This window comes from Narcine bancroftii, chromosome 2 (genome assembly GCF_036971445.1).
Source record: "Narcine bancroftii isolate sNarBan1 chromosome 2, sNarBan1.hap1, whole genome shotgun sequence".
NCBI lineage: Eukaryota > Metazoa > Chordata > Chondrichthyes > Torpediniformes > Narcinidae > Narcine > Narcine bancroftii.
Genome location: NC_091470.1, coordinates 307,852,470 through 307,865,724, shown reverse-complemented (window position 1 = coordinate 307,865,724; position 13,255 = coordinate 307,852,470). Strand labels below are relative to the sequence as shown.

The 13,255-nt window shown below is 39.0% G+C and overlaps 1 protein-coding gene across 3 annotated transcripts in view; it reads right to left on the bottom strand.

The window, feature by feature from the left end:
- The window catches only part of prkdc (protein kinase, DNA-activated, catalytic subunit), a 287,184-nt gene that overhangs the window by 13,998 nt on the left and 259,931 nt on the right, over positions 1 to 13,255 (bottom strand). For all 3 annotated transcript variants that reach the window (XM_069921531.1, XM_069921532.1, XM_069921533.1), the window contains exons 74-79: positions 12,263 to 12,474; positions 11,446 to 11,533; positions 11,213 to 11,356; positions 7,664 to 7,865; positions 4,076 to 4,143; positions 244 to 464 (exon numbers count right to left, since the gene is read on the bottom strand). In XM_069921531.1, the coding sequence (XP_069777632.1) occupies positions 244 to 464; positions 4,076 to 4,143; positions 7,664 to 7,865; positions 11,213 to 11,356; positions 11,446 to 11,533; positions 12,263 to 12,474 (935 nt within the window). The remainder of the gene's footprint in view (positions 1 to 243; positions 465 to 4,075; positions 4,144 to 7,663; positions 7,866 to 11,212; positions 11,357 to 11,445; positions 11,534 to 12,262; positions 12,475 to 13,255) is intronic.

The following is a 13,255-nucleotide window of genomic DNA, read 5'->3' as shown; positions in this document are numbered from 1 at the left end:
TCTCAGCAGTTCTGAGGGTTCCACCGTCTCTAGGAAATCATATCAATCTATAAGCCTCCATATTAATATGGATGCAATTAATACAAGTTAAAAAATGGAACATTTGATGGACATTAGGGCTTCATCACATTTTGCAATACCAAAGATAACAACAATCCTTAACAAAGCTGCCAAAATAAGTCAGGGTCAAATCATCATCCATGGAAACACAGCAGGTTATGAAGAGCAGAGGTGTAACTGTACCTAGATGTCATTGGAATGACTTGGTATGTCTTCAGCTGCAGGTTTCTTTGACTGCAAGCTGCATCTCGAGATAGGACAACATTCATAGTCTCAAAGAGTTGCTCAATTCGTTGATCTTGTCGTAAATCTTCCCCACCTTTCACAAGGAAAGGATGATCTTTTTCATCATTGCCACGAATTATTAGACGCTTTGGCTTCCTAATAGAATGCATAACTTTTATCTAAGTAAAACCAGAGAATCAAAAGTTAAGATACACATACATACAAGATACAACTTAATTTGGAGGATTGTCTTATCTACTGAAAAGGGGTAATGCTTTACTTTTTTGCCTGTCCTCTCAGAATAACGTGTACTTAGTTGCTAACTTTGAGAACCCAATTAATAATAATGAATTTTTTCTACCTATTCATCAATGGAAACACACACATTATGACAATTGTGAAGATTGTATAGCTCCAAGCTCTAAAATTTCAGTTAAGAATAATTCTTGAACACTTATTAATTCCACTACAACTAAATATATAAAACATAAAAAATGACAGTGATAATGTATTATACTTTCATTTTACATATTTCTTGCAGAAGACTTTCACATGGAGCATTCTGATGAAGTGACAAAACTGGAAGTTGAAATAGAACATTACAGCACAGAAACAGGCCCCTTCAGCCCCTCTATTCTGTGCCAAACCATTTTTTTTGCCTAATCCCACTGACCTGCACCCAGTGCATATAGCCCTCCATACCTCTCTCAAACATGGACCTGTCCAAATGCTTCTTAAATGTTAAAATTGAGCCTCTATTCACTACCTCAGCTAGCAGCTCGCTCTATACCCCCACCACTCTCTGTATGAAGATGTTCCCCCTAAACTTTTCCCCTTTCACTCTTAAACTATGTCCTCTGATTTGTATCTTACCTACTCTCAGTGGAAATCACCTATCCACATTTACTCTGTCTGTCCCCCTCATAATTTTAAATACCTCTTTCAAATCTCCCCTCGTTCCTCTACACTCCAGGGAATAAAGTCCTAAACTGTTTAACTTTTACCTGTAAATCAGTTCCTGAAGTCTCAGCACATCCTAGTAAACCTTCTCTGCATTCTTTCTATCTTATTGATAAATTTCCTGTAGTTAAGTGACCAAAACTACACATAATCCTCCAAATATGGCTTCACCAATGTTTTATACAACTTTACTATAACATCCCAATTCTTGTACTCAATGCTTTATGAAGGCCAATATGCCAAAAGCTCTCTTTACAGCCCTATCCACGTATGTCGCCACTTTCAGGGAATTATGTATCTGTATTCCTAGATCCATGTGTTCTACCACAGTCCACAGTACTCTACATATACCATATATTTCTTTTCTTGGTTTGTCCTTCCGAAATGCAACACTTAACACTCGTCTGCATTAAATTCCATCAGCCATTTTTCAGCTCATTTCTCCAGCTGGTCCACATTCCTCTGCAAGCTTTGAAAACCTTCTTCACTGTTCACAAATCCTCCAATCTTTAGTGTCATCTGCAAACTTGCTGATACAATTTATCACATTATCATCCAAATAATTGATATAGATGACAAACAACAATGGTCTCAGCACTGATCCCTGAGGCACACCACTTGTCACAGGCCTCCAGTCTGAGAAACAATCATCCACCACAACTCTCTGGCTTCTTCTGTCTAGCCATTGTCAAATCCAGTTCACTACTTCTCCATGAATACCTAGCATCTGAACCTTCCTGACTAACCTCCCACATGGGACCTTGTCAAAGGCCTTACTAAAGTCCAAGCAAACAATATCCACAGACTTTATTTGCAACTTTCCTGGTAACCTCCTCAAAAAACTCTAAGACTGGTTAAACACAAACTACCATGCACAAAGCCATGTTGACTATCCCTATTCAGCCCATGGGTATCCAAATAATTGCATATCTGATCTCTTTGAACACCTTTCAATATTATACCTACAACTGACATCAGGCTCACCAGCCTCTAATTTCCAGGGGTACTGTTTGAGCCATTTTTAAACAACAGAACAACATGAGCTACCCTCCAATCCTCTGGCACCACGCCTGTGGCTAAGGACACCTTAAATATTTCTGCCCGAGGTCCTGCAATTTCTACACTAGCCTCCCTCAAGCTCCAAGGGAATAATTGTCAGGCCCTGGGGATTTATCCACCCTTATTTGCTTTCAGCAAGCACTTCCTCCTCTTTAATCTGTATAGATTCCATGACCTCGCTGCTTGTTTTCTTTACTTCCCACAACTTTGTGCCCATTTCCTGAGTGAATACTGACGAAAAAAAAACCCTTTAAAATCTCCCCATCACAGTTGGCTCCAGACAAAGCTGGCCACTCTGATCTTCAAGGTGACCAATTTTGTCCCTTACTATCATTTTGCTCTTAATATACCTGTAGAAACCCTTAGGATTTTCCTTCACATTGTCTACCAAAGCAACCTCACGTCTTTTTTTGATTTCTTCTTAAGGTTTTTCTTTCTTTTTTTATATACTCCTCAAGCACCTCATTTGTTCTAATTTTCCTATACCTGCTATACACCTCTCTTCTTCTGAACGAGATCACCAATGCACACAAACAATTTGCATTCCAACACTAAATTAGCTCGACCATAAAGTACAGATCTTTCTTTGAAAACAACAACACTTCTGCATGCACTGAGTTCACAAATGATTTACAATTTTCAGATGGCATTATAGAGCAAGCAGGCATCTTTTGCTCTATTTACTTCCAGACTAAAATATTAGATTTAAGGTCCCTTTATTGTCATGCAAAAATAAAAAATACAGAAAATGTAATGTTACATGAAATTTTCTTCTGCCTGCCATAAGGCAAATCGAGAGTCACCATTAATATTGGCCAGCATCCCTTGCACCCCCCCCCAACAAAGCAAGAGAGAAAGAGTAGCAAAAGAGAGTCCCTTCAGAGACAATTAATGCCTGTGGATTCGCCTCCAGCACTCCTGTAGCCTCTGCAACTGCAAAGACTCATTGATCCAAAGTTCTGAAATGATCACCCAAGGCCCTTCAAGTCCCCCCTCTTGCCCTCAGCACCCTCACAAATCCCAATTCCATGAATCTCTCAAAAGCAAGTCTGTGTGAGTCCTATAGCTGCTGAGGCCCTCCCTGGTCCACTGCTATGGTCACCATCATGTAGGGTCATCTCCTCTGCTTCTACCTCTCAATGGGGGGATGGGGGGGGGGGAGTTCTCCCCATTTTTGGGCACTTGTGACAGTCCGTTGGTCTCCTGACATCTGCAATCCCTTATGGCCACTGCCAAGCATAGGTGCTGTCGTCTTGGGCACAGACCCCGCAGTTGGCTCTTTTAACAGGCCATTTAAAGCCTGTACAGAAATGTCAGCGTTGAACCTGGTGGTTTGTCCCATTGGAGCAGCGCTTTGTTGATGCTTCCCGCTCTCCTGGGTCCACACCAGCGGCAGCGCTGCCATTACAGAAGCTCTGGCAGGGCCACTTTTTAAAAAATCATAGTTTTAAAAAACAAAATTAGAATACATACCGATAAAGAGCTAATTTGCATATATATTCTTTACATCTGACCAGGCTGCGCCTTTTACCAGTTTTCAATGACAACAGTTCTGACAAGGGTTTCCCCGCTCTAACACAACTCTTGGCTTCATAGCAATTCCAGCAATAAATGTTTTTAATTTCAGTTTCAATGCATTATTTTTACTTGAACAGTTCACATCTTCACAGAGTGAAGTTATTAGGCTTTCCACGATGTGCATTACAAACTTCCCAAAATAGAAATGACTAATTTTAACAATGTTTCTTAAAAATGTTAAAATGGACCATACCCTTTCATCAAATCCTGAGATGTGTGCATGGTATTCTGGTAATGGTTTTGATTTACCATCATATTGTCCTAAAGGGAAAACATATTTGTTATGGATTGCCAATGTATTTCACTTTCTTAATCCTCTTAAAACAAAAAGGCTTTTTGGGTATTACTAACTTTACACACCATTCTGTTTGAGAGCAAACCAAAGTTAGCAAGTGATCTCCTCCACATGAGATCACCATTCTTTATATCAATTATTGTAAATTTACAAGTTATAACCATATACAGCACAGAACAGGCCAGTTTGGCCCTACTAGTCCATGCCAGAACAAATCTCCACCCTCCTAGTCCCACTGACGAGCACCTGGTCCATACCCCTCCAATCCTCTCCCCTCCATGTAATTATCTAGTCTTTCCTTAAATGTAAATAACGTCCCTGGTTCAACTACCTACGCCTGAAGCTTATTCCACATCCCAACCACCCTTTGCGTGAAGAAATTTCCCCTCATGTTCCCCTTATAATTTTCCCCTTGCAATCTCAAACCATGGCCTCTGGTTTGAATATCCCCCACTCTTAATTGAAAAAGCCTATCCACGTTGACTCTCTCTGTCCCTTTTAAAATCTTGAACACCTCCATCAAATCCCTCCTCAATCTTCTACGCTCCAGAGAAAAAAGCCCCAGGCTGCTCAACCTTTCTCATGAACCTTCTCTGCACTCTCTCTATTTTGGTTATATCCTTCCTATAATTTGGTGACCAAAACTGCACACAGTATTCCAAACTTGGCCTCACCAATCCTTTGTACAATTTCATCATAACATCCCAACTCTTGAATTCAATACTCCGATTTATGAAGCCCAACATTCCAAACATCTTCTTCACCACTCTATCTACCTGAGTATCAACTTTGAGGGTACTATTTACCATAACTCCTAAATCTCTTTGTTGCTCTGCACTCCTCAATTGTCTACCATTCAATGTATATGACCTATTTAGATATGTCTTTCCAGAATGCAACACTTCACACTTAACATATAACATATAACAGTTTATGGCATGGAAACAGGCTATCTCAGCCCTTCAAGTCCATGCTGGTTCAGTCAAACAACTCCACTAGATTCCCCCACCTATTCTCTGCCCATAACCCTCTAACCTCCTCCTATCCATGTATATATCCAGCCTCCTCTTAAATGAAAGAATTGACTCTGCCCCAACTATTTCCTCCGGAAGAATATTCCATTCAACCACCACTCTCTGAGTGAAGAAGCATCCTCTAATGTTTCTCCTAAAATTTTGCTCCCTTACCCTCAACTTGTGTCCTCTTGTTTCAACCTCCCATGTTCTCAGGGGGAAGAGTCTACTTGCATCTAGTCTATCTATTCCTTTCATAATTTTACATACCTCTATCAAATCCCCTTGCAACCGTCTACATTTCAATGAATAAAGTCCTAACCTCTTCAATCTTTCTCTGTACTCTAGGTATTTTAAGCCAAGCAACATCCTTGTAAATCTTCTCTGCCCCCTCTCCACCTTATCTATATCCTTCCTATAATTTGGAGACCAGAACTAAACACAATACTCCAAACCTGGCCTCACCAACACCTTAAACAGTCGCAGCATCACTTCCCAGCTCCTATACTCTATGTTATGATTTATGAAGGCTAACATACCAAATGCCTTCTTAACCCCCTGTCAACTTGGGAATCCACCTTCAAGGAACGCTGCACCATAACTCCCCAAGATCTCTTTGTTCTTGTGCATTCCCCAACGTCCTCCCCTTTACTACATATGTCCTATTTTGATTATTTTTTTTCCGAAATGAAGTACCTCACACTTCTCTACATTAAATTCCATCTCCCATCTTTCAGTCCAATTTTCCAGACAAACCAAATCCCTCTGTAATCCCTGAAAAGCTTCCTCGCTATCCACCACTCCCCCTATTTTCGTATAGTCTGCGTATTTACTTACCCAGTTAACCACCCCATCATCCAAATCATTAATATAAATATGAACAACAGGGGACCTAGCACCGATCCTTGAGGCATGCCACTCATCACAGGCTTCCATCCTGACAGACAGTTGTCCACTATGACCCTCTGCTGTCTCTCATCCAGCCACCTCTGATGTGTATTAAATTCCATCAGCCATTTCTCAGCCCACTCCACATATCGCCTTCCCAAGATCGTGTTATATGGCGAGCTCTCCACTGGCCACCGTGACAGAGGTGCACCAAAGAAGAGGTACAAGGACTGCCTAAAGAAATCTCTTGGTGCCTGCCACATTGACCACCGCCAGTGGGCTGATATCGCCTCAAACCGTGCATCTTGGCGCCTCACAGTTTGGCGGGCAGCAACCTCCTTTGAAGAAGACCGCAGAGCCCACCTCACTGACAAAAGTCAAAGGAGGAAAAACCCAACACCCAACCCCAACAAACCAATTTTCCCCTGCAACCGCTGCAACCGTGTCTGCCTGTCCCGCATCGGACTTGTCAGCCACAATCGAGCCTGCAGCTGACGTGGACTTTTACCCCCTCCATAAATCTTCGTCCGCGAAGCCAAGCCAAAGAATCTTCCTCACTGTCCACAATACCACCAATCTTTGTATCATCTGCAAACTTACTTATCCAATTCACCACCCCTTCTTCCAGATCGTTAATATATATAACAAACAATAGTGGACCCAGGACCGATCCCTGAGGAACTTCACTAGTCACCGGAGCATGACGTGGGCTCGTCCCTGGCAGTAGCACTGGGGGAGCATGACGTGGGCTCGTCCCCAGCAGTGGGATTGGGGGAGCATGATGTGGGCTTGTTTCCAGCAGTGGGACTGGGGGAGCATGATGTGCGCTTATCCCCGGTAGTGGGACTGGGGGTGTACAATGGGGTTCATTCCCAGAAGTGGGACTGGGGGAGCACAACATGGATTGACACCACTACCATGGTCAGGAGTATAGGAGCAGCACAGATCGACGTCTTTGCCTCCACACCAAGTGTGCTATGCGAAAGACCAATGGAGTCCATCTGGGGGACCACACCAAGTATACTGCAGCAGAGGCAGTAACGGTTGTGGAAATAGAGAGGTGCAGCTTTGGTAGTGCCCAACGATGGAGAGTGGGGACCGGATCAGAATCAGGACATATGGGACTATGAATGGAGCAATGGTTATGCTGGATTCCCATCAGGAAGCCACAGGTATTTTTGATTTAAATTTTAAATTTGTCTGTTAATGCTAACGTCAAAAAAAAATTATATAGTCAACATGATTAATGTTTTTACTGTTTTGGTGAGCTTTTATTTGTAGATCCAAAGTCGCATGTGGTAACATTTTGTGAGTTGCCTGTATGGTATGCAAAACTTAACTTTTCACTGTATCACTGTGCACAAAGCAATAAACAATTCATTTCAACTCCTTTAACACAACAGACTAGTTGTCCATTACTGCTAGAGAACAGAAGCACAGCTTCTAAAAGTCTCAAAACTTAATTGTAAAACTGAACAAATGAGCAATTAAAGTAACATCAATATCTTTGAATCTTCATTCGGAAAGGCTTTCCACAAAAGTCAAATAGTTGAGCATTCTGTTAGATTCAAAGAATATAACTTGCCAGGAATCTCTAATTCATTCCTCAAATACTCAGGCTTGAATTCACTCATCCAAGGTGAATACTCCTTCAGGTTCCCAGGTGCTTCCAGCTTGCTCACATGTTTCTCGATATCACTTGTTACATTTTTAAATGTCTTTATATCCATTGTTAACAATTTATGGCCATCTTCTCCAAAATATTTATCAAAATCTTGTTTGAAAATCTGGTTTGTAAAAGACAATTATAAGATATTTTAGTCCACCCATTTTTAAATGATAATTTGATATTATTATTTTACAAAACTCATTAATTCTACAAGAATAATTTCTCATGGATCTGAAATTATTGAAATATAAACAAAGACAGGTTATCCAAATGCTGAGTTTACTGAGCCAAGTAATTCACAAGAGTGAGAGATTTAAAAAAAAATAGCTATAGAACCACTTCCCCAGGTAATTTGCTCTGATTTACAAATTAAGGGCTTTTGGGCGGGCCAGGAGGAACATAAAATTAGATTATTTGCAGATGATGTTTTAATATATTTGATTGACCATGAGTCATTTTTACAATAGGAAGAATAAGGAAAATTTTGGGGTTATAAAATAAATTGGGATAAAAATGAAATTATCCCTTTCACAGTAGGTAATTATATTCAGTGTCAAAAGGGATTGCAGTATAAATGGCCAAAAGAAGGTATTAAATATTTAGGAATATATAGATAGTAATTTGAAAAATTTATATAAATTGAATTATTTTTCTTAAAAAGATTGAAGATTTTTAAAAATGGATAAATTTACCTATAACTTTAGTTGGAAGGGTGAATTGTATATTTCCAAGGATACCAGTTGTTACCTATAGTAAAGAAATTTCTTTGGAAAGTTAAAATGGCAAGAGTTTCTATAGACAAGTTAATGTGGAAATATGAATTAGGAAGATTACAGCTTCCTAATTTTAGAAATTATAATTGAGCGGCACAGATGAGATTAACTTGCTTCTTTTTTTTGAAAATAAAAATCAGAATGGGTTAATATAGAACTGAATAAAGTAGGAAAGATACATCTAAGTGGGAATCAAAATTGCTGGTTGCTGATAAAGAGACACCCTAATTGAAACATTTGCTTAGTGTTTGGAATAAAATAAATGATGATATTGGTGGAGGGTCTATATCACCTCAACTGCCACTGATTAAACCTCTTTTAGTTTTTTCAAGAGATAACCAGCTCTTAAATATATGGCATCATAAAGGGATTGTTAATGTTGAGGATTGTTATGAAAGAGGTCAATTAATGTCATTTGAGCAACTGAGAAATAAATATGCTATACTCTTTTTTGGTATTTTCAGTTAAGAGCATATTTGAGGGATAAGCTTGGACCAACGACGTTTCTGTCCAGTTGTACTGAAGTAGAACTTCTTATTCGGAGTGGAATAGTTAAAAAAATTACTTCTTTGATATATTCATTGTTACAAGCAGGATTTCATAGATAAAGACAGAGATGGGAAGTAAATGCAAATATTATAATAGATTGTAGCGGCAGCTACACTGCTACTGAAAGAACACACAACCAGACAGGTAGAGCTCAGTGAGCAGATATGATTTATTGCAGGCTGCTGAGCTGGACTTGTACTCCCAGCCTGGACCTGGCTGAGAACCCCACTGAGGGGTGCTGACGTCACCCAGACGTCACGTGGTCCCCCATCATGGGCTTCTGAGCTCTGTGCTGAGAAGGGGAAACCCCCAACACCACCATTTTGGCTGGCTGCCCTGCCACGTTGATTACAAGCAGGGCTGGTTCGCCTGCCTAGTGGTGTGCCGCCGCAAGATCAACAAATATGGGAAAATTTATGTAGGGATTATATGACTAAATACTATCAAGGTAAAATATAGATTAGTTCAATACAACTTTTTTTATCAATTACATCTTACACTACATAAGTTGAATAGATTTAAATCAGATTTATCAGACCAATGGTTTAGGTGAGCTGAAGATGTAAGACCTTTTATACATTTAACGTGGACTCGACCCAACATGAGACCACTTTGGAGGGCTTTTTGTAACTTTCTGGAACAAGTTACAGAAATTGCTTTATTGCTAAATCCTGATTTATTTTATTTGGAAATATTGAAGGTACAAGTCCTATATTGAAACTATTAATTTATCAATTGAAATTTGTTAAATTATCATTAGTGGTAGCATGAAAATGTATTCCAATTACTTGGAAATCGGATACATCTTTAACTATGCCAAGCTGCCATGCCGAAATTTAAAGTTGTATTCCTCTAGAAAAAAATTACATAATTTAGGAAATAAGTACTCTATGTTTTTAGAAATTTGGCACCCGTACATTCAAATAATGAGATTGAATTTGTAGCGATGTCCTTCTTATCCCTCGAGCCTTATGGGATTCTCTTCTGTATGTTTATGTTGGAACTGGACGACTCTCTTTGCAATCCAAAGATTTATTTTCTTCTTTTTTTTTATATACCTATAAATTTTTTTTCAATTTGAATGTTGTTTCTTTGATGGGAGTGGTTGTGTGGGAGGAATAGTTTTTTGTGGTGGGGTGAAAACCATCATGTATGTAATCAATTTGTTCTTTTTTTAATATCTGTAGTATTATAGTAATTGTAAATACTGCATGTATGGAATATTAAATAAAATGTACAAAAAAAAAAGGATTGTGAGATTTGGGTCTCTAGCCCATGTTGACCACTGGTGATCATTCTTACTTTATATGATAGAATTAAGGATGCTCCAATGAGCATTATGCCTCTTGGTCGGAGAACAGGCAAGATGGAGCCGATCTGAGAAGCAAGATTTGTCAAGGCATCAGCTCTCAGATACTGTACAATCACATTTACTAAACTCGAATGTCAATGACAACTTTTTAAAAATCTTGTCTTAAAACAATACAAAACAGCCATTGAGCTGATTGGGTACATGCTATTGCCAAAGAGCTACCATATTAATTCCTGTCCCTTCTCCCTTCATTTCCCTGTATTCATGCAAATCCACCATTTTCAAACACCCATCAACTTCACCCTGACTCTTCTTGACATTGAACGACAGTAAGGGGCAATTTACAGAAACCACCTAACCTTGCAGCATGTTGTATGGTAAGGAGAAAATTTACATGCACACATATTCATTGGATGAGAACAGAATTGGTCTCAGCCATGACAGGCCTCAAATTAAATAAACAGAGGATATTCACAGGCCAGATCATTTATCAGAGTCCCTGTTTGGGTTGTGGGAATAGTTGGTGCCAATAGAACCATAACACAGAAGACATTAATATCTAAACTTGAGATAAAAGTGAAAATTTTCAAAGATGGTGAATAATAAAAATAGGAATGGTAAATGCCTGGGAAGTAACAGCTATTGTTAAGGTCTAAAAAAAAATTAAAACTGCTGAGCGACCAGGGACAAAATTCAACTGGAGATGAAATTTGAGTTCTACTTGGAAACTCGAACGCAACAAATCATCAACAAATTAAAATGGGTATTAAAAATAATAATGGCTTCCAATGCAGATACAAGAACAGAAACTCTGGATTAACTTTCACCAACCTGAACATATTTTCTCCTGAATCCACCAATACCTGGAGCTTGAAATGATGCCAGATTTGAGTACATCTCATCATACTTGTTTTTCAGAAGATTCTCATTTTTCACTTCCTTCCCCAGATGATTCAAAAAATCATTAACCCAGTCCTGTGAAAGTACAAAGAACAATCCAGTTATTTATTTATTTGTATAAGCTTGAATAACTTTTAAAGAAGTGTATGAAGTCTGAACATTACCTTAAACAACAAGTCTGGATTACTCAACTGCTCCAAGGAATGGATGAACCTTTCAATTACTCCACCTTTATCCAGTTTACTTTTCAACCTTGCAGAGAAACACAAAGCTATGGTCAAGATTCTATCGATGAATAGAGAGGGCATGTAATGATTGACTCTCATAGAAAAAAGACAACCTGCTGGAGGAACTCAGTGGCTCCACCTGCTCCGGATTCCAGCATCTGCAGTCTCCCAGGCCTTGACTTTTTCACAGTATAACTTTAATGAACAAAACAGCTTCAACTATAGAAGGGAAGCTCAAAATTGGAGAAGGTACTAGGGTGAGTAGAGGAATAGATTGAGGGCAATCGAATTGTCAGGGATAAGCATGAGGGGATAGGATACAACCAAACAGCACCAGAGACACCCAGGTTTAGTTGTCACCATCTGTCCAAGAGGGAGATAAAGCTTTGCAAGATCCTTTAGCAGTTTTGTGCACTCTGCCCTAATGTGATCTGACCGAATTGCTTAAATTAAATTAGCAAAAAGGAAATGAAAAACTCTGGAGAGTCGTAATGAGACATAGTTGAAATCTTTCAAGGTCGCTAAGTTAACAAGGCTGCAAGTAAAGTTCAGTAAATGTTAAGTTTATAAGTAGGATATCAAATGGAAAAACCTGATCTATAAAATTTCTGGACCTGCATTGCAAATAATTTTCAAAATTAAATTGACAAAATTATGATAAACTCCAAAATATTATCCCACAAAAGGAATAATAACTGATAAAATGTTTCAGTAATAAAACAGCAACTGACTGGACGACACCAATTCTCTTTACCTCTCAACAAACTCTCTATTCCTGTTGCCATTTGCAGAGGGTTCAAATGTGAAGTTCTCACTGCTGATCATAAATGGGTACACAACAGCCTGTGGGTAGGAATCGGCAATCTCCTCAATGATGTTCTGCACGACACAAGCTTCTTTTTTGTCAAGTACAGCCATCATTTGACTAATCCATCCAATGAACTGCCAACATGGAATGGAAGACACCTGATGAATATTAAAGAAAACTTCTTAGAATGTCATGTGTTCTTCATAAGTAAATTCTCATTTAAATTTAAATCAGTTTCATGCAAGACAGAAATAAAAGGAATTACCTCCAACAGCTATAATTTCATAAATCATTACATCAAACAAAACAATAAGTATATTTTAATTATTTTTAAATTGAAATTTCTTTGGCTTTGGATCAAATTATAAATATTATTAAAGAAATAATAATTTAAATCTATTTATTCCCAAACAATTATCACTCAACTTTCAGATTCCTTTATTGACATGTATGTGCATAAAACACAAAATGGCTTTACTTTTGTTTGCATGTAAAGGGACATGAAGAGATGTCACTCGTCCAGTGTCCAACCAAGAAAGGAAAGAGAAACAAATGAGAGGCCCTTCAGAGACAGTGCCCGTGAATTTCATCTTCACCACTGATACCACCTCTGGTGCTCCTGTAACCTCCGTAGCTGCATAGGTTCCTGTGTTGTCATGAGCTATGCAGAAAACACTTAGTAGACTGTTGTGTGTGGTGGGAACGTGACCTCCCTGCCTGTCTGGAATGTGTATATTGCGGGTGTTCACGTGTCCTTCCTGTCTAAAACTTATTTAGAGGTTACATCACTTGTCAAATGGTTGGACTCCAGCAACCATTAGTGCACACCTTGCTGTTGGCTAATTTAAATCACCTAGTCCTAGGGTCATTATTGGCCAGAAGCACAGATTAGCACTGTATATAACATCAATACACAACACATTCGGAGGAGTCACGTGA